We start from the raw sequence: 23626 nt of genomic DNA, 5'->3' as shown, positions 1-23626 counted from the left end.
TGACGAAGACGTGCTCACCACCGCGGAGAGGACGGGGCAGCAGGCACGGCCCGCGGCGATCCTACCTGGCGATCCTACCTGCGGGCTAGGCCCGCAGGCCCCGCCCGGCCCCGCCCGGCCCCACCCACCGGCTGGCCTCGCCCCCCGCCCCACCCGGGCTGGCCCGGGCCTGCTCGTCCTGCCCTTCCCTTTCCTCTCCTTCTCCTCCTCCCTTCCCAGGCCCTGCTCTCCTCTATCGCTCGGTCTCTGCTGAGACCCTCGGTGGGGCGCCCAGTCTCCCCACAGACAGGCTTCAGCCCCGCCGTCAAGGCCAGGTGGGCAAGCCGCTGCCCATCCCAGACCCTCCCCTGCCCACCCAGGTCCCCGCTGCTCCAGCTGATGCAGAGGCCCCAGGGCCTCCTCCCGGCCCCCCTCTCAAGAGCTCAGAGAGGTTTCAACTCCAGTTTAAACACTGAGTCCCTGGAGAGCATCCTAAAAGCCCAGAACCCCACCTTCGATTTCCTCCGCCTCTCAGAGCCCCAGGCGGCTGGACTCACTCCTCATCTGGCCTCGTCCTCCCGCCCTGAAGGAGCTGGGGGAGGGGTGGGAGGAACAGAATGGCGCCCCTCATCCAGCTGGAGAGAGCGAGCGCCAAAGCAAAGCCTAGAGGAAGGGGCCCAGCTGGGGAAGGTGGCCGAGAACAGCGACCGGGCCCCCCAACCCAGTCCTGAACATACGCTCCCCACGTCGGCCAGCTGCCCACACACACCCCGCCTGGACCCAACACGCCCGTCGTGTCCGGGACGACGGGCGGAACACTCTTCAGACAGTGTTTCGGTTACTCCCTAGCCATGTGACAGATGAGGAGGTCAGGTTCGTATAAACAGGAGGCCGTGATGCCAGGAATCAAGCCCACCTGTGTGTCTCTGAAGCCGGTGCCCTTCCCACCACGGTACCTTTCACCTCCACCTGGGCAGCTAGGGAGGCCTGGAAGGAGGCGAGGGGGATGAGTGGGTGTCGGCGGCAGGCGAGAAGGGTGGGCACAGGGATGCGGGCAGGAGACAGCTGAGGCCAGAGCAAGTCCCCCTCTGTGGGTTCTGACTCTCTTCTCCCCACCCCCAATCCCCTGGGGCAAGGGAAAGGGAGAGAAAAGTGTCTGCACAGGCGCGTGAGGTCTGGAGCGGAGGCCACCCTTCACCCCTCCCAAAGACCAGGCCACCCACCCAAATGGGGCCCCTCGCCACTGCCTCGGTGATGCGGAAGACACCAGAGAAATGGGCACTGGATGCGGTGGGGTCAGTGCCTTCTCCATCACCAAGAATGAAAGACCTAAGTCGTCCCCAAGCTGGGCAGTGGGCATCTCCATCAGGGGACCCAACATGACTTCCCAGAAGGGCTCCAGGTCTGCCTTCACCTTGGTCCCGGAATCCCAGCTCAGGGGTGGCACCAGGGGAGCGTGGAGGCTCACCTCCCAATACCCCCTAATAGCCAAGTGACAAGAACCCAGAGGGAGAGAGGCACGAATAGAAGTCTGGGAACACCAGACAGAGAAAGACACAGAAAAATACCTCCAGCAAGTTAAGCGGCAAGGCAAGAGGATGCGCTTTGCCCCTTCCCCTCCTCCCCAGCCCCTCCTCCAACCCTGGCTCAGAGGCGCATTCTGGCAGCCTAGCCACCCCCTAGGACAGTGGGCCCTTGGGATAGCGACCTGGCCTGGAATTTCACAAGGATCCAGAAGGATCCTCAGAGCCCCCTGAAGCAAGGGGCCATGGGTGTCTGTCTAAAGGCTGAAGGTCAGGGCCTTGGCAAAGGGGGTCCACATTCCCCCAGGACGCCCGCAGCTCCCTGGAGAGACCAGCCCACAGTGGACTTCAGTGGAAGCAGGCACGGGGCAGCAGCTGACCCCTCAGGGGCCCACCCACCCTGGAAGCCAGGTCACCTCCTGACCCACCTAATACACTCGGGTTCCATGCCTACTCGGGTATGGTGCCAGTGGCTCCAGCGCAGCCAGGCGGGCTTCATTTATTCCCGGTGTGGCCTGGACCCCTGACATAACACCTCCCCTACGACTCAGCCTGCCTAAAAGCAAAATAAGGCCTTTGACGCTCTAAGGGGAAGACATGCTTCGGGTGGCTCCAAGACACCACAAAACGGGGAGGACGAGCTTGGAGAAGCTGCCCCCCGCCCCGCCCCGCCCTCAGACCCACCTGCCCTGGTGTGAGTGCCCGGGGTGGGAGGAAAAGGGTCCTGGTCCCCTCGTGTGGGTCCACAGCGATGCAGGCGAGCATCCTGCCCCCGAAACCTACCTCCACGGTTGAAGCACAAGCCAGTGGCTCTGTCCAGCAGAGGACGGAAGCCCGGGTTGCACATCCCCAAGGGGCAGCAAGCCGAGAAGCAAATGCACCCAAACTCCCGCCAGTCCCAGCACAGACTCAGGGCCGCCAGAAAAGGGCCTGCCTGGGAGCCTCCTCCAGCACAGAGCCGGGCGGGGCCCGAACAGCAGCCCTGGGTCACAGGATCCATGCTCTGTGATCCTGGGACACACAGGGTATCCCACCGTGCTCTTAGGACCCCTGACAGCAGCCAGGAGCCTGAACCAGCGTGACAGAGCAGCTCTCTCTGGAGCCTGCAGCTGCTCCCGGTCCGGCCCACCTTCTCCCCTCTGACCCAGCGCAGAGCCTCGGGGATGTCGGAGGGGGCTCCCGCCCAACACCCCACTTCGCGGGCAGCCTCGAGCGGGCTCTGCTGAGGTGTCAGCCTCCGTGGGCACCTGGGCAGGCGCCGTGCGGGAACCAGGACCACACAGCAAGGCTGCCTGGAGGGTGAAATGCCTCAGGGAACACCCACTGCGGGCCTTCGGGCCCACCCTGAAATGGAAACACGAACACAGCACCATGGGAAGTTACAGAAAGAACACGACAGCCATCCCAGTTTACATCAGCATCGCCCTTTACAGACTTCAGAGACCTTCCCAAACACCTCCGGACAACTCTCCCCGGCTGGCCAGCCAAGAGTTAAGGTTTATCCCCATCTTGCAGATGAGAAGCAGAAGTCCCCACAGGAAAGCCAAGGCAGGGCTGCGAGGGGAACCCGCACTCCCGTCAAGCCTCTTTCCACGCGAGCCCGCGGCCCTCACGACAAAGTCGGAAGGACAAAGGAGGGGCTGAGAGGAAGGGGAGACCCAGCCAGCAGTGGTGGACGGCGGGAAGTGAACCTGCATGTGTCCTTTCCAGTGGGGGACCGGGACAGTCCCTGTGTTCACAAGGAAGGGACACCATCACAGCCTGGAGCTGTGAGTTGTGGGGGGGGGGGATGTTTGTTTGTTTGTTTGTTTTCTCAAAGGCAGCGGCTGCCAAGTACAGCTGGACGGGGAGGTGCCGGCCGCCCGGATGGAAGCGGGCAGAGGGAGAGACAGAGGCTGGAGGCGAAGGCCTGGAGGAGCAGGGGCTGGGGAAGCAGGAGGGAAAAGAAAGCCCTTCCTAGTGCTGGAGGGTGTAGTTGGAACAGTCGTCATTAAGGCGTCTTTCTAACAACAGGAAGGGAGCTGCACAGCACGCTGGGTGTCAAACGCGGCACTGGGGGCGCTGAATAAAGCAGCCCGCCCCTGGTTACCTGCTTGGTGGTGACAGCCCTCCCAGGCAGGGAAGCGGGGGCTGCTGTGGCTGAATGCCTAGCCAGACTCCCATCTCTTCCTGCCCTCGGGTGGGCCATGGAATCCAGAGCCCCTGGGCCTGGGCCCAGCTCCCAGCCGGGAGCCCCGAGGCAGAACAGAACCTGGGGCAGTTTGAAGAGGCTCAGAGGGCAAGTTCCAGCACACGCAGGACACACCCAGTCCTGCCTGACGGGTCCTCCCTCACTCTGGCCTCGGTCTCCACACTTGTGAGACGTAAAGAACTCCATCCCTGGTCCCTTGCTCCACCCAAGAGGAAGAGGAAGATAAAGCATCTCAAGAATCACCAGCTCTTCGAAAACACAAAGGGAGCAAAAGAACTGAATAAAAATCACAGGATGCCAGAGCCCGAAGGGGTCTTCGAGGTGAGCTGGTCCAAGTCTACCGTTGTGCAGATGTGGAAACTTAGGCCCAGAGAGGGGAAGTAACTTGTCCAGGGTCACACAGCCAGTTAGCAACTGCTGGGGCTAGAAGCCAGGGCTCTGTGACCATGCGCTGCTCTTTCCCACTCTCCCACCTGGATCCCAGGTGCAGCTGAAGAGTTAACTGGTGCATGTCTTACATGAAAAGCGGGACTCGGCACTTCTATTGTAGAACGGGGAGGAAATGTAGGCTTGGTGGCTGGGCCCACCAGGATCTCGCAGGCTGCTGGAGGGGGCGTCTGCCCCGCCTTGCCCACCCAACCGCAGTAAGATGTGAGGAGCCTCCATCCACGAGGAAGGAGAGGAAACAAATCAGCAATGCTGAGAATCCTGTCAATCCTCCCACAGCTTTCAGCTCAACATGCGCTTTCCACACAGACGCCCCTCCGCCCAACAGGCAGGCTGAGAAAGGGGCAGGCAGAGGGGGGCTCGAGGCGGAGGGGAGGGGGCGGGCCTGCACCGCTCTCTTTGGCTGCCATAAATGGTAATGAATCAAGCACCTTGTGCACTCAGCTCTCCTGACTGCATCCACGTTCCTTCCCCCGGCCCCGCTGAGGGTCCTCAGGTCTCAGGGCCCCGTCAGGACTCGTGTCCTAAATGACTCAGACATCAAAGGTCTCTTGCCCAGGGCCCAGGCTCATCAGTCTGACAAGCTGTCACTCGCTCTTGCCCACAGGCGGGGAGCACGGTTGGGCCTGGGAACACACATGACCGTCCGCAGAGAGAACCCTGGGGCCGCTGCTCCAGCACAGAAGGCTCGGGAAGGTCCCGCCAGCAGCCGCCTTTTCCTTAGAGCCCCCTGCAAAGGGGCGTTGGGGTCTGTGGGCCAGGCCACATTCACCTGTTCTCCAAATCTGCCACCTGCAGTCTCTACCGTCCACTGGCTACCATGGACTGTGCCAGGGAGCAAGTCCTTGCCCACCACACTCTGCTTCAAGCCCTATGCATTAGCCTCTTCGTCTTCCATACCACCTTCTTTTTTTTTTGCGGTACGCGGGCCTCCCACTGTTGCGGCCTCTCCCGTTGCGGAGCACAGGCTCCGGACGCGCAGGCTCAGCGGCCATGGCTCACGGGCCCAGCCGCTCCGCGGCATGTGGGATCCTCCCGGACCGGGGCACGAACCCGCGTCCCCTGCATCGGCAGGCGGACTCCCAACCACTGTGCCACCAGGGAAGCCCATACCACCTTCTTTTTCCTGCCCCCTCGTCCTCCATGCTCCCCCCGCCCCCTCTCATCCAGAACCTTCTCGTGACTGTCCTCCTGCCCTGCCTTCTCCCCAGTGGTACACCTTGCATCCTCCGGGTCCTGGAGCCCTGTCCTTTCTGGCCCTCAGCTACTTCCTGAGACCTGCTTTCTCCATCAAGCCTGCTGTGCTCAGAAGACAGACGGCAGGGGCTGGACGCGGACACGCTGACACCGCCCACCAGGGTCAGGAGAGCACCCAGCTCCGTCCCCAGACACGGCAGGCACTCAACGCAGGGTCCCCTCCACCCCCGAGGGGTGCCCACAGGCAGGCACCCTGTGGAGGACCTCCTCTTCCTCCATGCTCCCCTCCTTCCCAGGGTCCTGCTCCAGGTTTGCACCCTGCTGGCTCGGGCCCCCCTTCTCACGTGCCTCCCCCTCGTCCAGGCCAGCCTGGGGGTTAGCGAACCAGGGCTCATCCCTGAGGACACATTTTGGGGAACCCTGGGACTCAGCACCGAGGAAGGTCAGGACAACCCAGGGCAGGGCTAAAAGAACAGCACAGCCCGGCAGGCACACCCCAGAGCATCGGCTGGCCGGGCCTCTGCCCAGTGGTGGTCACCGGGGAGGGGTGTGGAAAGGGGCTGACTGGCTAGGTTCCAGGAGTGTGCTTTGCTGGGAGATGCCCCGAAGAGTGGCCTGCCTCTGGGGAACCCAGAACACCTACCCCTGAGCGACTCACACACACCTGGATGGCACAGCCAGGCGCTGGGCACACAGAGGAGCACCCAGGCTGCCCATCTCACCAGCAGAGGCAGTTGGCGTGGCCATGTGAACAGAGCCAGGGCCGCTGCACGGGGCAGCAGCTGCTCCACCGCCCTGGGTCTCGCTTCCCCACCTGCTCCTGCCCTCTCTCTCCAGGAAGTGGGGCAGCTACATCTCAGGGGATGAGCAAATCCCAGCAGCAGCAGCAGCATCTGGCATTGGGGGGGCGAACACTTCATCTACCATTTTGCCCTCCCCTTCTTTTGGTGTCAGCACCCGTTTTTCTTCAGGATATTCTCCCCCTCCCCAGTGCAGATGGCCCTGTCCCGTCAAGCAGCGTGCTCTGCTCACCCCCGCCCAAGGGTGGGCTCGTGACCAGCCAGACTGCCTCCCAGATCTCGACTCTCCTGGATCTTGAAGAGCGAGATCCAAGGGCCAAAGCAGCAGGAGCTGACGCATCCTGACAGAGTCCACGGGCTGAAGCTCACCATCAGCTCCTGGTACCGGACCCCCGGAGCACCCTGGTCCCTGGCCCATGTGTGGTCTGCTGCTCAGCCTTCCCTCCTAGCCTGTGAGCTCACCTGGTATCCTTCATAGATACTGAAAGACCCATAGAGAGAAAAACAGGGGTGCGGGTACCCAGAGAAGGGAAAGGAAAGCTGGGCCGGCAAAAATAAGAGACGGCTGCTCAAGTGATTTGCCCCCAGATGCCAACTGCCACTGCTGGGAACTGCTCACAGACAGAGAGATAAATGGGGAGCTACATTCTGTGCTCCTGAGTTAGCCCTGCCTGGTGTGCGGTGCTTGCAATCTGGGAGCCTCAGCTTGTACAGAATCCATCTAGAACGTGAGATGCTTAGATGAAGATGCCAGCTTCTACCCAAGGTCACACACACTTGGAGGGAATCTAAATATACATGTTCATAGATGTATAAATATATACGCACATACTTACGCTACAAATGTGTTTTGACTGTTTATATAGTCACACGGCATACACACACGTTCATACATAAATACCGCATTAGGTCTGTATACACGTGTGCACACGTATATGCATACATAACTGTGAATGTGTGCGTATGGGGGGAAGCTCTGAGAACGCACAGTCTGGGTACCCCGGGGAAGATGCACGCGCAGAACCAGACCAGTGGAACACGAGGACATTTTAAAACCCCCAGGGGGACCTCCCTGGCGGTCTGGTGGTTAAGAGTCCACGTTTCCAGTGCTGGGGGCGTGGGTTCGACAGCTGCTCGGGGAGCCTCGTGCCATGCGGTGGGGCCACTGTAAAAACCCTCAGGGGCGTGCCCCGCCCTCGGCACTATCACGGCGTCTTCACACAGAGACAGACACACACTGGCTGCCCCTGACCCCACCCCTTCTGCTTCTGCTCTGGGCCACAGGGTCCTGCGTTCTGAGACTTCTGAAACGGCCTTCCCTGCCCGGCGGGAGGACAGCAGCTGGAGGGAGACACGCACGCCCCCGCCTGACTCAGGCACGGGCCACGTGGAGCCCCTGGACAGGCACCAGGGGGCGAGTGGTGTTTGGTTTTGGGGTTCCCTCAGCTCCTCTTGTCCCAGAGGAGCCTCTAACCCTACTTTCCGTCCTTTCATAGCCGCCGCCCCGTCATCCCTCACACCAGAGCCACCCCGGGCAAAGGATGGAGGATCAAAAGTCTGCACTCGGCGGAAAACGTGTAAGACCCTCACGGAGAACATTAGAGGCCTAATACGTGGAGTAAACCACGTCCGTGAACAGAAATGCACGTTGAGAATACAATTTCTATTCATGAATGCAAACACAAAGATGGCGATTCTCCCCGAGGTGATCAAGAGATTCAATGAAAGGACAATCAAAATACCACCAGGGCTGGGGGGTGGGCTTGATGGATCGATTTTTGGTGAAACTAGACAAACTGATTCCAAAACTTACACAAAAGAACAAAGGGCCGAGAACAGCCCAAGCATTCTTGAAAAGCATAAGATGAACGGACTTGCCCTACCACTTACGGAGACTTGTTATAAAGTGGCCGTAATTCAGACGGTGTAGCACAGGGAAAGGTGCAAGGTACCCACCAGTGGGGGAGAAGGGGCCTGGCCGGCTGGGGGGGCTCAAGCAGCTGATGTTACAAGGGGAGAGGGGAGTCGGAGCCCTGCTCACATCGCACGCAGATATACATTCCAGAGCTACGAAGCACTTAAATATGAAAAGTAAAGCCTTCAGAAATAAATACAGGGGCTCGCCTTTGATCATGCATTCACTCATTCAGACCCTCATGAATATGAGCGTCTATTATGTTGTGACAAAAGCACTGTCTTATTACCAGGGACATAAAGATGTCCCTGAGATGTTAGGTTAGATAATACATAAAAAGTACCATCTCACAAAGAAAAGAGACTAAGTTTGACTACATTAATTTAAAGAATTTGTTTATCAAAAGACCTCTGAAGAAAGTGAAAAGACAAGCTACAAACTGGAAGCTGTCAACTGTGTTTGTGGTACACTTAGCAGACAACGGATGAGTATCCAGAACATGAATAAAACTCCTAAAACTTAGGAAGAAAAAGCAAACAACTCTATAGGAAAATGGACGAAAACATCAAGAGGCATTCACGGAAGAGAAAAGAATGGCTGATAAACCTATGAAAAGATGTTGACTAATCATCAGAGAAATGCACATTTAAAACATAACACAGCATTTTACACCCACCGTATCGGAGAATGCCCCAGACGTCCCATTTTCAATTGCATTCCACTGGGGGAGATGTCAGTTGATGTTTCCAGCTTGGAAAATAATTTGTCATTCTCCAATAAAGTGGAAACGCAAGGATTCTAAAACTCATCAATGCCCATCTTTGCTATGTTTCCTAAAGCAGCTCTCCACGTGTGGTCCATGGACTGGCTCAACGCTGAGGAACTTTACAGCCATTTGACATGGCCAGAACATTCAAGTGCACGATCAACAAGCTCAGGGATGCAGTGGGGTCACCTCTGGCTGGAGCCGGGTACCAATCATGCACAGCAGAGCCCTGTCCAAAGACTGGAAGGGAAGAGCTGCCCCTCCAGAGACACTTTCAGAAGCGAGGCCCCAGAGACACTCTGGCATATGTGCACCAAGAGGCTTATTCCAGAACGTCTCCAGAAGCATGTTTGCAAAGAAGGAAATAACCCAAATGTCATCACCAGAAGAATACACTGCTGCACACACACATCATGGAACCCCGTGGAGCAGCAAAAATAAACGCACTATCATCACATATATCAACACGGATGAATCAATAAACGTAACGCTGAATTTTAAAAATTCAGAACGCTTCCAACTACCAAAAGTTTAAAAACAAGCCAAGCCAAACGATGTGGTGTTTAAGGATGCATACACACGCGGGAAAACCGTAAAGAAATAGACTTAACACAAAATGTAAGGAGAATGGTTCTCTCTAGGCAGGATGCTGGGGCGAGACCAGGGAGGACCGCACAGAGGCTTCACAGGTGTACATGACATTTCATTCCTTAAACTACATGGTGGGCACATGTTCGTTATATACGTCTTTCTATGAATTTAGATAGGATATATTCTGCTATTTGAAAAAAGTCTTAAGTGGCCATTTTTCTGGTTAGTAAAGTGACCTGGAGGCCCCAGTTGCCTGTCTTTTGTCAGCTCAGGTCACAGCCAAGCTGCCCAGCAGAGCCCAACCCTGAGTGTGCGCCGTGACCTGCCCTTGGAGCGCCCAGGGCAGAGGACCGTGGGACCCTGCCATGTGACCACAGGCCCAGCCGGCCGATCCATGGCGCCAGGAACAAAGGGAGGCAGGGGAGGGCGTGGCCCGACTGAGAGGAGTGCAGTGTGGCCGGGCAGCTGCAGGGCCCCGCGTCCGAGACCCCGGCCCTCCCGCACTGCCTTCCGCCCCGTCCTCCGTTCCCACAGAGCCTCCTCCCCATTTCTACCACGTATCCCTGAGACCAGAGGACGTCTGGAACTCTCCCCAGCCCAACAAGACATCTGGAGCTCCGTCCAGGCTCCAAAGCCCCGCCCAGCCCTGTCACGCCAGCCCTGGGCACCCGACTCACTGTGGGGGGCTCCCTGGGGGTCCGTGTTGTCACTGCAGGAGGGCGGGGACAACACCTGCAACCACGGTCACTGAGCCTGGCGTGCCAGCATCCCGCTAAGAAGCGGGCCTGTGTCATGCACACACCGCCTCACCTGGGCCCCTGGCAACAGCCCTGCAGGACAGGTGATACCGTCACACGTGCGGAAGCCCAGGCACCAGGCGGGGTAGCAACGCTTCACAACACAGGCCTCATTCCTGCACGCTCCGAGTCAGCAGGTCGGAGGTCAAGGGGCACAGCGGCCTCTGTCCGTGTACACAGCTGCCTGGGTGATTCGAACCTACATCCTAGGGGAGAGCCCCGGAACGGATGGGAAGCTCCCTGAAGGCAGTCACCCCCGCACCAGCCACCTAACCCGGCCTCCTGCGTGGTACTGAGCTGCCCACATGAGGAAGAGGAGTTGAAACCCTGTTCCCTTCCCTTGCAGGGCCTTCCTGCAGGCTCTCAGGGGGCCTGCCGGGGCCCGAGGGAGGAGACGGTGGAACCCATCCGAATGGAAGCACGGGCCGACCACGTTAAAAGAGATTTCAGGCCCCCTGAGGTCCTGGGGCTGGGGGAGGAAGAGCGGGGGGTGTGGGGTGAGAGCCCCTTCTCCACCCCGAGCTGCTCACCCTCCCCTCCACGCGCCACTTCTAATGTCCCTGCCCCAATGCCCCCCGCCCCCCCCCCGCCCCGACTCCTGCTAGCAGATTAGCTTTCAAACGTGAGCAGGGACAAAGCTGGCTCAGAAGACTTAACTCTGCCCGACGGGTTTGCCTCAGCCTCAGAGCCTGCTAACTGGAACCACGGAAGCAGGTCTCCGTAAGCTGCATCAGCGACAGCGACAGCTTGCAGCCCGAGCGGCACCGCAAGACCTGTCTCGGGGGTCACCGCCCGAAAAGCAAAGCATCCCGTTCCGCAGAGCCCTGGTGACAAACCTAACGGCATCCCCAGCACCTCGTCCTCGGAACACAGGCCGAACTCACCAGGAAGCCGCCCTCAGCTGGCACCACCAGGCTGATACCGCCCTTTGTTTCCTTATGTTCGGCCCATTGCACACGTGCAGGGGGCTCAGTCTGGATCACCCTTCTCCCCAGCCCGGAACCCCATCCTCACCTATCCAGCAAACTCCTATCCATCCTTCCAAGTCCAGCTGTCACTGTCATCTCTGTATCTTGTCTCTATTAAGCAGTATTAATTACTCTACTTAGAAGCTCGACTGAGCACTTACTGCCCAGAAGTGTAATTATCTGTTTATGCACCTGACTGCTCCCAGGGACCTGGCTAACAGCAGGTGCTCGATAAATGCACACAGGGCACACTAGCCACAGAGTGCCCACTCAGCCCTTTCCATAAGAAACAGAAAAGCACAACTCACTAATTCTTTTTTCCAAGCTCAGATGCTCGTAAAAGAAACGGGCTGTTTTTCCTCCCCTTTATTTCTGATGGACACAAACATTTTAGAGGGAGCTAGACAGCCATCACACGGCGTGGGGGAAGGGAAGGACAGGTCAAGTCAGGCCCCCGGGACGGATGCTGAGTCCAGGCCTGCCGCTGCCCCGGCCCAGGATGCTGGGGAGGGGGAGGGGGGCTCCGTGTTCTGGTGCCTGGGGGAGGACGGGCCAGGTGACCTCTCCATCCACGACTTCCTGGCCCGGGAAAGCTGATCTGCCCTGTGCGAGCCCAGTCAGCCGGTCCTCAGCGCTGCAGGCTCCTGCGCACGCAGCGGGCATTCAGGAAATAGTTGTGGCATGAGTGAACCAGCTCGATTGGGACCCTACAGCCCAGTAAGCCCCACAGCCCGCCGCCAAGTTCAGCCAAGGGCAGCCAGGCACGCGGAGGCAGGGGAGGGCGAGGCCCCATCCTCTGCGGAGGCCTGGGGAGGAGGCCTGTGGCTTTTTCTGTGCTCCTCAGGACAGCGGGATGGGGGGCAGGCCCGCGGGCCCTTCCCCACCGGGGTGACACCACTCCCCCCGTTTCAGCGGAACTCTCTCTTCCCTGCCCTCCTCCTCCCCACCCCCTCTTGACTGACACCAATGCTGGCTCTGACATGATTTAAAAATAGATATCAAGACAAGGAAGTTCAATTTGTAATGCTTTGGAAAGGAAGCGAACACAGAGCCGGCATTCCCTCACGGCCACATTCCCGGGTCTCGGGGCATCAGCCCCCCTCCCCGAGCAGAGCCAGGCCTGACCCACCCTGAGGATCAGGACCCACGTGTAGCCGCCCTCTGGGGAGCCGGCCGGAGTCTTTGGGAAGCCTCTACATACCTACCTCTTGCTGCCCAGCTTGGCCTGTATCTCCTGTTAGGACTCTGTTCTGACCCCTCAGCCCACTCACGACTTCCGTTCCCAGACGGAAGGCAGCCCACAGACTCAGGACACCCCAGGCCGCCCAGCCCAGATTGTACCAGACCCTATCCTGGGCTTCACGGACACAGGGCAGCTACGGCATCCACTGGAGACCAAGCCAGGACCAAACGCGTGCCTCCAAGGTGGCTGGAGAGGCATGACCAAGCTGCCCGCACCCAGAGGAACAGTGAGCGGCCCAAGAGGGGCCAGGCCGCGAAGGCCTGCCCCCATGTAGGGGAGGTTAATCAGGGTACCCGCCCGACACCCGGCGCAGGCAGCCCTGCGCCGGCCCCTCTCCTACCCCGGCAGGCACCCTGAACGCTGCCTCCTTGGCTAATTGGCCTTTCTTAAGGGACCAATCCACAAGGAACAGGCTTTCCGGTGAGGCCAGAATGTCACTGCTCTGCCAGCCTTGATTTAAAGTAACGGGACAGCTCTGCTAGTGAGCATGCAAAGTGACCATTATTCTGAGTGGCAACTACACTAGCCACGCCAGCCCTACTCCCAACCACCGCCCCCATCAGATAGGAGCCCAATTTGGGTTGGGAGGAGGTGGGACAGGATCACGATTTGCCGTCCCGGGAAAGGGACAAAGGCCCCCAGCACTCAGCGCTCGCCCCGATACTCAGAGTTGAAAGCTCTGAGCCTTTTGTGCCCTCCTGGAGGGGCTTAGCTTCACTTAATCTCTGCCTGGAGTATTCCACCAGATGGTCCCGGGAGGACTGAGAGACGGGGCTGAGACGAGGAGAGACACCTGGGGCGGCTGGAGTGCTGGCGGACAGGGCCCTCCGCATGGGGAAACTTCTGGGCCAGCTCATTTCACATCCACCTGGAAGCCAGCGTTCTCTTTGAGGATCCGGGTGGGGCGTGCATGGGCACAGAGGAGGTGGGGCTCACTCAGGCAGGCTGACCTCTACCCCACCGTCTATGTCAGGCCCTCAGAAACGCTGCCCTGGGCGCCAACCTGACTAGCACCGGCTGGCTCTAGGCGGCGGTGCCAGGGGCAGACCTGGACGCCATCCCTCCCCCCCCCCACAGGCAGGCACCCAGCAGCCTGCAAGGCACCTGCCCTTTCCTTCCTCGGAAGGAGGAGGTGGGGGGGAGGCCAGCGCACAGCTCCGCCTCCATCCTGCCCCCAGTGATGTCACCCGGGCCCCCGCCAACACCAATACCCTAGAAGCTCCACGCAGTGGCAAGGAGCCAGGCCCGCTCAGGCCTGCGGGGGGCTGCGAGGGGCTGCAGTACGAGACAGCTGCACCTCTCCTGGCAGCGGGGCTCCTCCCAGCGGGCTCCCGGGGGGCAGGCGGTGTGGCCACAGCAGTGGGTTTGGAGAACGACCAGGTGGGCTTCAGGATCTATAGGGAGATCTCGATCTACTGATTGCAGGCCTCAGGTTCAACTCTAATGCCTCAGAAAAGCCTCCTTTTGGGCTCTGAGCCATGAGACTAGAAAGTCATGGCTACATAATTTCTAACACCTGCTCTGGGTCCCAGAGGGCGCGGCGCTGACCAGCCCCACACACCCCCTCGCGCCCACCCTCTCCCTCACGTCTGTCCTTGCCTCCCTGGTGCCCTGGGAAGCAGCAGGGGTCTCCAGAGGTCCTGCCTCACCAACACCACCACCCGCCTTCACTCCTTCTCTTCCGAGTTGGCTCTTCCCTCCACTGCTCCTTCTATTTCAGGCCCAAGCACCTCCCGCAGGAAGCCTTTGCTGGACGGGGGCACAGGGACGCACAAGCCCAAGTCCTGGCTACACCTGCTCATCTACCTGCCAAGAAACGCAGTGGCCAGCACTCTCACACACACAAGCATCCGTTTCTCTTCTGCTGAATTTTCCATCTCTCCTAAGGTCTAGGCCTTATTTCATCATCCCATACGCTACAAGCATGAAGGACCTGGGTCTTTGAGACTCAAAATTTTTCCCAGCTCATAGCACGTTGTGGGAATTCTGAAAATATTAAGTAGCCAGAAAAGTCAGAGACTAGGAGAAATCGAGTCCTTGCCTGGTAAGAGAGAAGGGGTAGGCACTTTCTTATTAGGAAGAGTAAGTTCTCTCACTATAACCAAAAAGGAAGGCCATTCCACTGAACGGTTCATTAACCACACGAAGAGAGAGTCGCTTGTCACCCCACAGCTAAGGCGCTAGGACAGCCTTCATCACCGGCAAGTTTGAGAACTAACTTCTCTTTCCTGTCAGGTGGGACTGGGAATCCCTACCACATGTGTGGGTTTACTGCGCTGACCCTCCCTTCATTCACTCACAAACACACAACCAGTGCCTTCCATGTGCAGGGCACAGACCACAGCACTAGCTAGCGCGTGGGGAGGTCCTTAAACGCCCGGAGAGAAAAAGAGGCGGCACACGCAGTTATACCTACTCTGGCCAGCAGGTGGCGGGGTGGGGGCGGGGAGGAGAGCGTCTGAGCGGGAGGTACTGACCAGGGCACCGAGCATCCCAGGAGGGTCTTTCTAGTAAGAGTGGGGCAAGGCAGAAAGGCAGAAAGGTAGGCGGAGACTGTGAACAAGGACAGAGAGGGAAGCCGTGCACAATGAATGGGCAGCATTCATGGAAATCCCCAGGCCCCAGAGAAACACACACCAGTGCTTGGCTGACACGGATGCTGGCAAACGAGCCAGAGGACCAGGAGGACTTGCCCAGAGGCAGCCACAAGATCATTCTTGACATTCCAGTGGATCTGCCCCGGTTTCCACAAAACGCTCACCAGAGGACAGGTAACATCTTACCGGCAGTGACCCAGATCCAGACCTGGGGAAATCCTACTCAAAAGATCTCAGACCAGGCTCCTCGGAAGAGAAGGGAAGGGGGATCCCTCCCCAGAGAGAAGGTAAGGAGGCAGGACGTCCCATAACGAAGGAGGCGAGGCTGTGAGGGGGACCATCACGACCGCCCCCCCATTGGAATAGAAAGGAAACCCAGTCCTTAGGGATAAAGTGATTTGCCCAAGGTCACACGAAGAGCTAATGCAGAACCAAGGCCAGAGCCCAGTCCTCCTCCCGCCCAGGCCTGAGCTCTCCCCCTTCCCAGGGAAAAGTCACCCACCCATACACACCCATGAAAGTTTTTCAGTTAAAGTGGGTCAGTTCACACAAGCACTGAACACCAAAGCACACCGCACGCAGCCCCCCCGCACTGGGTGACTCTCCTGCCCCCGTGCTCCTCCTGGACCATGGGCAGCAGACAGCCTCCAAAAGGGAGGAGGACAGCCCTGGGGCAGAGCCAAACATCTGTGCTGACGAAGTCTGGGCTCCAGAGAAGAAAGGCGGAGGCAGAAGTCGGGAGGAAGGAAGAGTTAGACAGGCATTTACGAAGTTTTCAAATTCGCCTAGTACTTCTCGTGCATAGGGGCACACAGGGTCAAGAGACTAACAGGGGACTGAGCACAATTCCGAGCTGCCGCACCCACTGGCACCTTCTCTAGAGCCTCCTCTCTCACCAAGGATGGGGCACTCCCTTTGTCCCTTCCAGGCTCTGGGTCCCACGGCGGGAGCACATGGCCGGCCCGCTCCCTGCCCAGTCCACTGCAATCCCTCAAAAGCAGCTGCCGCCACCCGATAGCAGCATCCCTCCCACACCCTCCCTCTCCACACAAGCCCTAGGGGCAGAGCTGCAGGCCAGAGAGCGGGGCCCTCGGCCTGGGATAGGGGCTCCTTCTCCTTTTCCTGGGATTCACTGAAAGGATCAGGAGGGCGTGACCTCTACCACTCTCCCCATCTCATGCCCATAACTTGGCGCAGACTGTGTTCGTGCATGTTCAGGAGGCATACAAGAAGAAACTCGGAAAACCACCCGCACTAATGCTTGAATTAAAATCAAGGTCACGGCTGCTAAAAATTCCGACACCACACCTACTTCTGCACGTTACCCAGGTGGGGGCACGGGCTTCTTACAGGGGGAGAAGGTGACGGCAAACTTCAGCAGCCTCCCAGGAGTAGAAGAAGTCTCTCCTGGAAGACAGGCAAGTTGCAGCCTCCATTCAGCCACCAAGGAGAGAGAAGGGAAGAGAAAGATGAATGAAAGTGGGGGGGGGCGGGGGCCGGGGGAACGGTTTTCTAAAACCCACTTACCGCTGTGCAGAGAGCAGAGCAATGCAGCTCCGAACGGGAAGAGGGTATCGTGCTTAAGCAAAGAAGAGAGGAGACCACGGAGAGATACCGGGAGGGACTTACCCAGAATATCAGATTGAAGAGGAACATCGTGTACTTCAAGCAGCAGAGGCAGCCTCTGGCCATGTTGCACTTCTTAAATTCTAGGAGGAGAACAAAGGACAGGTCCAGGTAAAACACCACGTACTTGCTGCCTTTGGGTGCATTGTACTTGTCGGTCTTCACGCCAGCCTCGGCGCGGCTCTGGCCGCGGGAGCCCGCGGTGCCGTAGAAGGCGCCGGCCGTGAAGCCGCGGCCGAACGGGCGGCCCGAGGTGGACGGCTTGGCAAAGTCCGAGTCCTTGCTGTCCAAAGATGGACTCCGGTGGATCGAAGAATCCTCGCTACTCGACTTCTCCATGATCGCGTCGCTCCCGGGGGACGCGGGGGGCGGGGGGCATCGCTCCCGGAGTGGCACGGAGGGGGCGCCCGAGTCGGGCGCGGGCTGCGGGCGGGTCGGAGGAGCCTCGCACGCCGCCGCTCAGTCCCGGGGAGCACTGCCGGCCGGACCCCGCGCTGGGGGTGCCGGCGCCCCGCTCCTCGCCGGCCGGCCCGGGAGGGCTCTGCGGCGCGCCGCGGCGCGGCTCCACGCGCGCTCCCCGGGAACCGGCTGGCCTGCGTAACTTAGCGTCTTTGGGGAGGCAGCGATTTGCTTGCTCGTTCCCGAGCGTCGGCTCGCCTCCCGGGCGCACCGCAGCTCCACACGAGGCACCCGGGCGCCCGGCTCCGGGCTCCCCGGCACCCCTCTCCCCGTCCCAGCCCGGCCCGGCCCGGCCACTTTACGGGCGCCCGCCTCCTCTCGCCCCGCGACTTTGCGGAGCTGCCCCCGGCCCTGGGCTGCCCGGCCGCGCGGCGGGCAGTGCCGAGGGATCCGCCGCAGCTTCAACCGCTGGGCTCCCCCTGCGAAATCCCGGCCCGACTCCGACTCCGAAATCTCCGGAGCCCCCTCCCCGGCCCTCGGCCCCGCCCCCTGGTTTGCATTCGGCCAATGAGCGCGAGGACTACGGGGGGCAGCCTCCCTCCCGGATGACACCACAGCTTTAATGGGATTAGCGTCTGCCTGGTGCCTACACCAGTGCACCGCGAGCCTCGCTAAATGTCAAGGGCTCCGGAGCCGGGGTGAACCAGAACCTTCATCGCAAGGCGCTGGCCTCTTTCCGGGAAGAGAAGGGGGCGGGAGGGGAGGGGAATGGCTGGAGGTACCACGACCCAAGAAAACCTCCCCAGAGGAAAGTGCTGGGGAGGACTGGAAGGGAAAGAAGCGCGGCCGCTGTCCGGCTGGCCGCCGCTCCCTGTGCCCACGGGGCCTGTCCGACCCAGGCACAAGGTCTGCCGGCTACACACACACAGGCGCGCGTGTCTGCACACGTGGATCAGGCTAGGGCGCGCGGGGAGCTGGGACCGCAGGGGAGGCGCGAGGTGTGGGAAAGGCCCTCGCGACCCGCGCCGCCCGCCCCGCCCCCTCCGCGCACGCGCGCACGCGGTTCCGGAGTCTCCTGCAGCTGCGCGAGCCCCCCCCCCACCAACTCCTGACCTGCGTTCCAGGCGGGACCCCCCCCACCCGGCTGAGAAGAGTAGGTGGCCCAGGTAAGGTCCTGCCTTGCCCCCGTGAATCCTGCCTTGCCAAGGGTGGTGTTGGAGTGCGCTGGGATACCGGCGCTCCGGGAGGGCTGGTCAGGGCACAGCACCAAGAATGCTCTCGCTAGGAGCTTGGGGGCATCCAGAAGGAGCCCTTCATCCTACCATGAAACACCACCTGCGTCCCGGGCTTGTGCAGAGGTCTGCGCTGCCCAGTTGGCAAACAAAGGAGACCAGAAGACAGGTGGGGGGCGGCACCTCTACCACCAGCGAGAGGGTGCTGAGAGCCCCCGAGCAGCGCCACGTCTCCCCTGGCCCTGCATCCCACACCTAACAGCGCGCTTGGCCGCCGGGAGGCGCTGGGCAGGGCGGTTGGATGGTGTGTGAGTGTGAAAATGTCCTCCTGGGATCCCATCAGATGTTTACTCCACACCTGCTCTGTGCTGAGCGCACCAGGCCCTGGGGAAACAGGTATGAGGTGTACTGCTCCCTGCCCTTCAGATTCAGATACACAAGATCTAGCCAGGAAGACAGAAGGACATTAATCACCAAGGCCATGGGCAGGAACAGAGCTACCCCATCCACTCTGGCCAAGGGGGACATTCATACCGACCAGACCCTTGTCACAGATCTCCTTCGGGGCCCTAAGCTGCTGAGTCTGCACCTCAGGGCCGGAGGCCGGCCTGCATCCCAGGGGTGCGGGTGCTCATTCTGAGGGCAGCCCAGCTTCTTTAAAGGGACCAACAGCGGTGCTACTATTCTAAGCCCCTTCCCCACTCAGGTGGCCGCCCAGCAACGAAAACCAGTGTGTGTCACAGACATGGCACCTTGCTGTCTCCTGGTTGGGCACAGCGGTGCCGTGGGTGCTGTGCACACATGAGGGGCAGATGTCCGGCTGGCTCCCGGCAGATCCCACGGCCACCCGACTGGAATGCCTCTTGCCTCTTCAGCCTGGACCGGCTCCTGAGGGCTCACGGCTGCCACATCACTTCTCTGATGTGGGAGAGACCGTAGCAGCTGGACTGAGAGTCAGGAGCCCTGTTTTTCACTCTGAGCTCGATCCGAGGTCTGTGATCAGGGCTAGGTGGTCCGCCTTTGTGAGGTGCTATATCTCCTCCTCTTTAAAATGGGGTTCACAGAGCCCAGCCCCAGAGGAGTCGGCCTGTGTGAGAACCGTCTGAGGCCCCTGAGAGCTGAGCCAGTACCAGGCGCTGTCATTACTAGTCTCCAACGTGGCCTTGGAGTCAGCCAGCACCTCCCAGGCTGGCCCCCACTCCCCACCCCCACCTTCTCCTTTCTCTTCATCTCTCTCTTCTCCCCAGCTCACACCTTGTTCCGTGAGAACAGCCTCCCCACTGTCCTGGATCGTTCCACCCTCATTTCTGATTACACGTGGATTTGTGCCAACGGCTATTTCCTCAGCAGCTGAGGCCCTGGGGGGCCGGTAGGAGAGGAAGAGGGGCCGCCCAGTGGAAGCGCTCCGCTCTGCCCCCTCCTGGCCACGCTCATCCAAAGGGCACTGAAGGGCTTCCCTGGTGGCGCAGTGGTTGGAGTCCGCCTGCCAATGCAGGGGACACGGGTTCGTGCCCCGGTCCGGGAAGATCCCACATGCCGTGGAGCGGCTGGGCCCGTGAGCCATGGCCGCTGAGCCTGCGCGTCCGGAGCCTGCACTCCGCAACGGGAGAGGCCACAACAGTGACAGGCCCGCGTACCGCAAAAAAAAAAAAAAAAAGAAAAGGGCACTGAAGTCCCACTCCTCGGCTCATCAACAAAGCCTCGGTGAGGTCCCGTGAGGGCTCGCTCCCAGCTTAGATCACAAGCATAAGAGCAACTCCTATTTGCAAGGCCCCAGTGTATCCCAGGCACCAAGCATCACCCGCAGTAACTCACAGAATCCTCAGGGCAGCCCCACAAGATACGTATGGTTATTATCCCCATTTTACAGATAAGGAAACTGTGATTTCAAAGCCCATGTTCTTTACTCTCTTGGGCTCTAAACCTAGTTCCTGCCCTTGGGAATCTGCCAGTCTAACAGACAGAATCTAAAAGCATAACAGGGAGCCTGATGAGAGGTCATGAGCAGAAGGACCTGAGTAAGGGGCAAAGGGGAGAGGGGTGGTCAGGGCAGTGCCACTGGACCTGTCGTCAGCAAAGGGGAGTCCCCCAGGAGATGGCCCTACATTATCGTACAGCGGGCTGGAAGAAGGAAGGGTGAGGGGCGAAGGTAGTTTGCAAGACAGGAACTGAGTCCCCGACAGGAGGCAGCTCGGGCAACGCCGGCAGACCAGCCACGGGCAGGCGGTTTCAGTCAGAGCGTCGTCCTCCACTGCCACCATGAAGAGACCACTCATGCGTCACAGACAGCTCATCGTGGGCGGGACAGTGAGCAGGGGCACCGGGAGAGACAAAGGTGAGTGAGACATGGCCGTGGCCCCAAGGAGCTCGAGATGTAGTGAACAGACCAGCCTTCCAGCCCACTCCAGACCATCCCTGGAGAAGCCCACAGCAGAATGACAGAGCGCACACGTGCCATGATAGGACGGCACGGAGCTGGAGTTTGGCCTCCCCTCGGAGAAGGGCTGGCTGGAGCGGGCGTGGCAGGGACAGGGGAGGCGGGAGAGCACGGCTAGGGGAACTTCGGGGGCAGTGAGGAGACGGGGCCTGGGGGGCCTCGAGTGACACTAGGAGTCTGAGCTTCATCCCGGGGCTTCCCAAGAAGTGGGGCACGTGACAGAATCGGGGCCCTAGTAAGCCAGGCCTGGCAGCGGGGTGGAGAGGCGAGGTCAGCTGCTGTGCTGCCTCAAGTCCTTAGACTTTGGGTGCAGAAGGAGCCACCAGAGAGAGAAGGTGATGTGAGACACCACCTCTCCCCCGTCATGGTCCTCATCTACTCGCCAGGCTCAGGAGAGCTGGAAGGTACAGACGGCCCTTGAGGGTCTCAGAGCACGTGAACAAGGCAGAGCTGCCTTCTTCTTTCCTTTTGTTTTCTTTAGACAACAAAAAAAGTAAGCAGGTACAGAACTCCCAGAGGGGAGGAAGAGATGTGAATACGTGAAATCAACATGCAACATCTCTGCTGCCTGGCAGCTGGGGAGATGTTGCATGTTGCAGCTTCAGAGTGATGCCAAGCTCTTGGCCTCTCCCTGCGTCTCTCAGGCCTTTGGGCTCTCGCTAACCTGAACACAGGTGATGGGCCACACAGATCCCCTTCTGGTCCCACACTGAGTATCTCTGTATCTGACAACATGTGTAGCTCGTGAGGCATCCTGGACCTCCGAGGCTCAAGCAGGGCGGCCCCACCAGAATTCAGGTAAGACAGAGGGGCACTCGCCATCCAGAGGGGCCACCATTACAGAAGGGAGCCTTATTCACCTCAGCTTAATTTTTAAACTCCCAAATTGGGATCCTCTTCAGCAATGTAGAAAATGCTTTGATTGCTAAGCAAACCATTGACCGATGGTGCCAAAAGGGAACAAGGATGGACGATGGATGAATATAGATAAAAAAGACGTGGTGTATATATGATGGAACACGACTCAGCCACGAAATAGACAAAACCCTGCCATTAGTGACAACATGGATGGACCTCACGGGTTAAGTGAAATAAGTCAGACAGAGAAAGACAAGTACCGTATGATTTCACTCATGTGTCAGATATTAAATACATAAACAAACCAAACTAAACCAAAACAAATACGTGGACACAGAGAACAGAGCAGTGGTCATCAGAGGGGGAGGGGGAGGGAGGCAGCTGTAGGGTGATGGCTGGAAACCACACCCTTGGTGGTGAGCATGCTGCAGAGCATACAAAAGTCAAGATACGATGTTGTACACGTGAAACCTATATGATGTTAGAGACCAAGGTCACCTCAATAAATTTTAAAAAGAAAGAGGGCAGGGGGAGGAGGATGGAGCGGTGCCCAACAGGGGCCACACCCCAGGATGTTGGCATGAAGGTTCACTCTGCAGGGGGAGATGAGGAGGGTCTGGGGCAGGGGGCAGGGGTGGGCCTCCAGTTTGCCGTCACCAGACTTGGCCAGGATTCACAAGGACGGTGATGATAGTAAAAGGGCTGGGGTAGAAAGGAACTAAAGGTCACTGTGTTTGTTATTTGCTTAGTTTCTGAGACCAGTAAGGAAAACAAACAAAGAACTGGGTTTGGCTGCAGTGGGAGGGGTGCCCTTAGAAGGAGGGATGTATTGCTCAGGACCTTCTACCAAGGGCGGCACCTCCTTCCCTGGGAAGAGGTTTGCCCCTCCTCCTTCAGGCCCCCAGATCTTCGTCCAGACAAATTAGTTTGCCTACCTGCCTCTGCTCTAGTCACTGGGCTTCTCAAAGGAGGCAGGGGCTGTGTCTTAACCATTTCCTCAGCCCCGGTGCCTGCCGCTGTGACCACCTCTTCTCACCCCTGAGTTCTTGTGAGTGCTTCACAACGGTCTCTTCTGGTTTTGTGGCTCCCCTCCCACCCCTTCTAAATTAAAGCCTAAATTCTCAGAGCTCCATTTCTCTTGCAGCACTTGTCCGTTTGGAAGCACATGCTTACTTGAGTGACAGTTTGCTGTCTGGCTCTCCTACCGGACCATAAACCCCAGGGCAGCAGGGGCTGAACCCAGGACAATGCGTGACCAGCAGCAGGACCAGAGAATGCTGGGTGAACAAGAGAAGAGGAGCTCAAAGGACGTGGAGCACGGGGGCTGGGATGGCAGCACTGCCAAAGAAGGGCTTTCCTGGGTCGCCCTCGGGACGCCAATTACCTCCACCTCCTCGACTACAGAATAGGAAGTTTCTACTGGTTGCTTCTCTAAGGCCCCTTCCAGCCCTGAAATTCCCACCCAGGGAAATGGGACCTACCTTGTTTCTTGGGAGATGGCTGGACCAGTCAGGGCAGCAGAAGGAAGAGCATCCTGGTGGGAAAAGGCTGGGCGAAGCCAGAGGGAGACGAGTGCCCAGGACGTCTGGGGAGGACACGTCCACACACCCCGCCAAAGTGAGGTTTCGCGGCAAGTGACTGGGAAGGGAGGCGGGGGTGAAGCAGAAATGACCCTGGACGCCAGGTGCTCTCCCACCCCCGCCCTTACCTGGCTAACCTCCCACCAGAACAGACCTCCCACGTCTGCCTCGCCCCCAGCCGTGGCACTTGCTGCTTTCTCTGCCTGGGCCTCCCTCCCCGCGCCCTGACTGCCAGCGTCCACAGCCGGACTCGGGCCTCTGCTTGGAGCACCAACGCACCTGAGTCCGTCCCACCATGGAGCTACCTTCTCACCAACGTCCTGGCCCCAGACCGTGAGCCCCTTCAGGGCAGGGGCTGCATCCATCATCTTTGTATCCCAGCCCTTGGCTCAGAGCCAGTGCCCAGCACACAGGAGCTGTGAGATCACCACGGAACACACGCGTGCAGACAGCGGGCCTCGTGGGAGCCTCGAGCAAGGT

The 23626-nt window shown here is 59.3% G+C and overlaps 1 protein-coding gene across 4 annotated transcripts in view; it reads right to left on the bottom strand.

Annotated features, from left to right (window-relative positions):
* The window catches only part of TSPAN9 (tetraspanin 9), a 183055-nt gene that overhangs the window by 62573 nt on the left and 96856 nt on the right, over positions 1 to 23626 (bottom strand). For 2 of the 4 annotated variants that reach the window (XM_081248817.1, XM_081248816.1), the window contains one exon: positions 16644 to 16723. In XM_081248817.1, the coding sequence (XP_081104943.1) occupies positions 16644 to 16706 (63 nt within the window). In that variant the 5' untranslated portion in view covers positions 16707 to 16723. Of the gene's footprint in view, positions 1 to 16643; positions 17536 to 23047; positions 23071 to 23626 lie in introns of those variants that run through there. The other 2 variants (XM_081248818.1, XM_081248815.1) reach the window with 2 other exon arrangements.

The sequence above is a fragment of the Mesoplodon bidens genome, assembly GCF_964165515.1.
Source record: "Mesoplodon bidens genome assembly, chromosome: 11".
NCBI lineage: Eukaryota > Metazoa > Chordata > Mammalia > Artiodactyla > Ziphiidae > Mesoplodon > Mesoplodon bidens.
The sequence above is the reverse complement of the archived record's forward strand: the minus strand, read 5'-3'. Positions and strand labels throughout refer to the sequence as shown.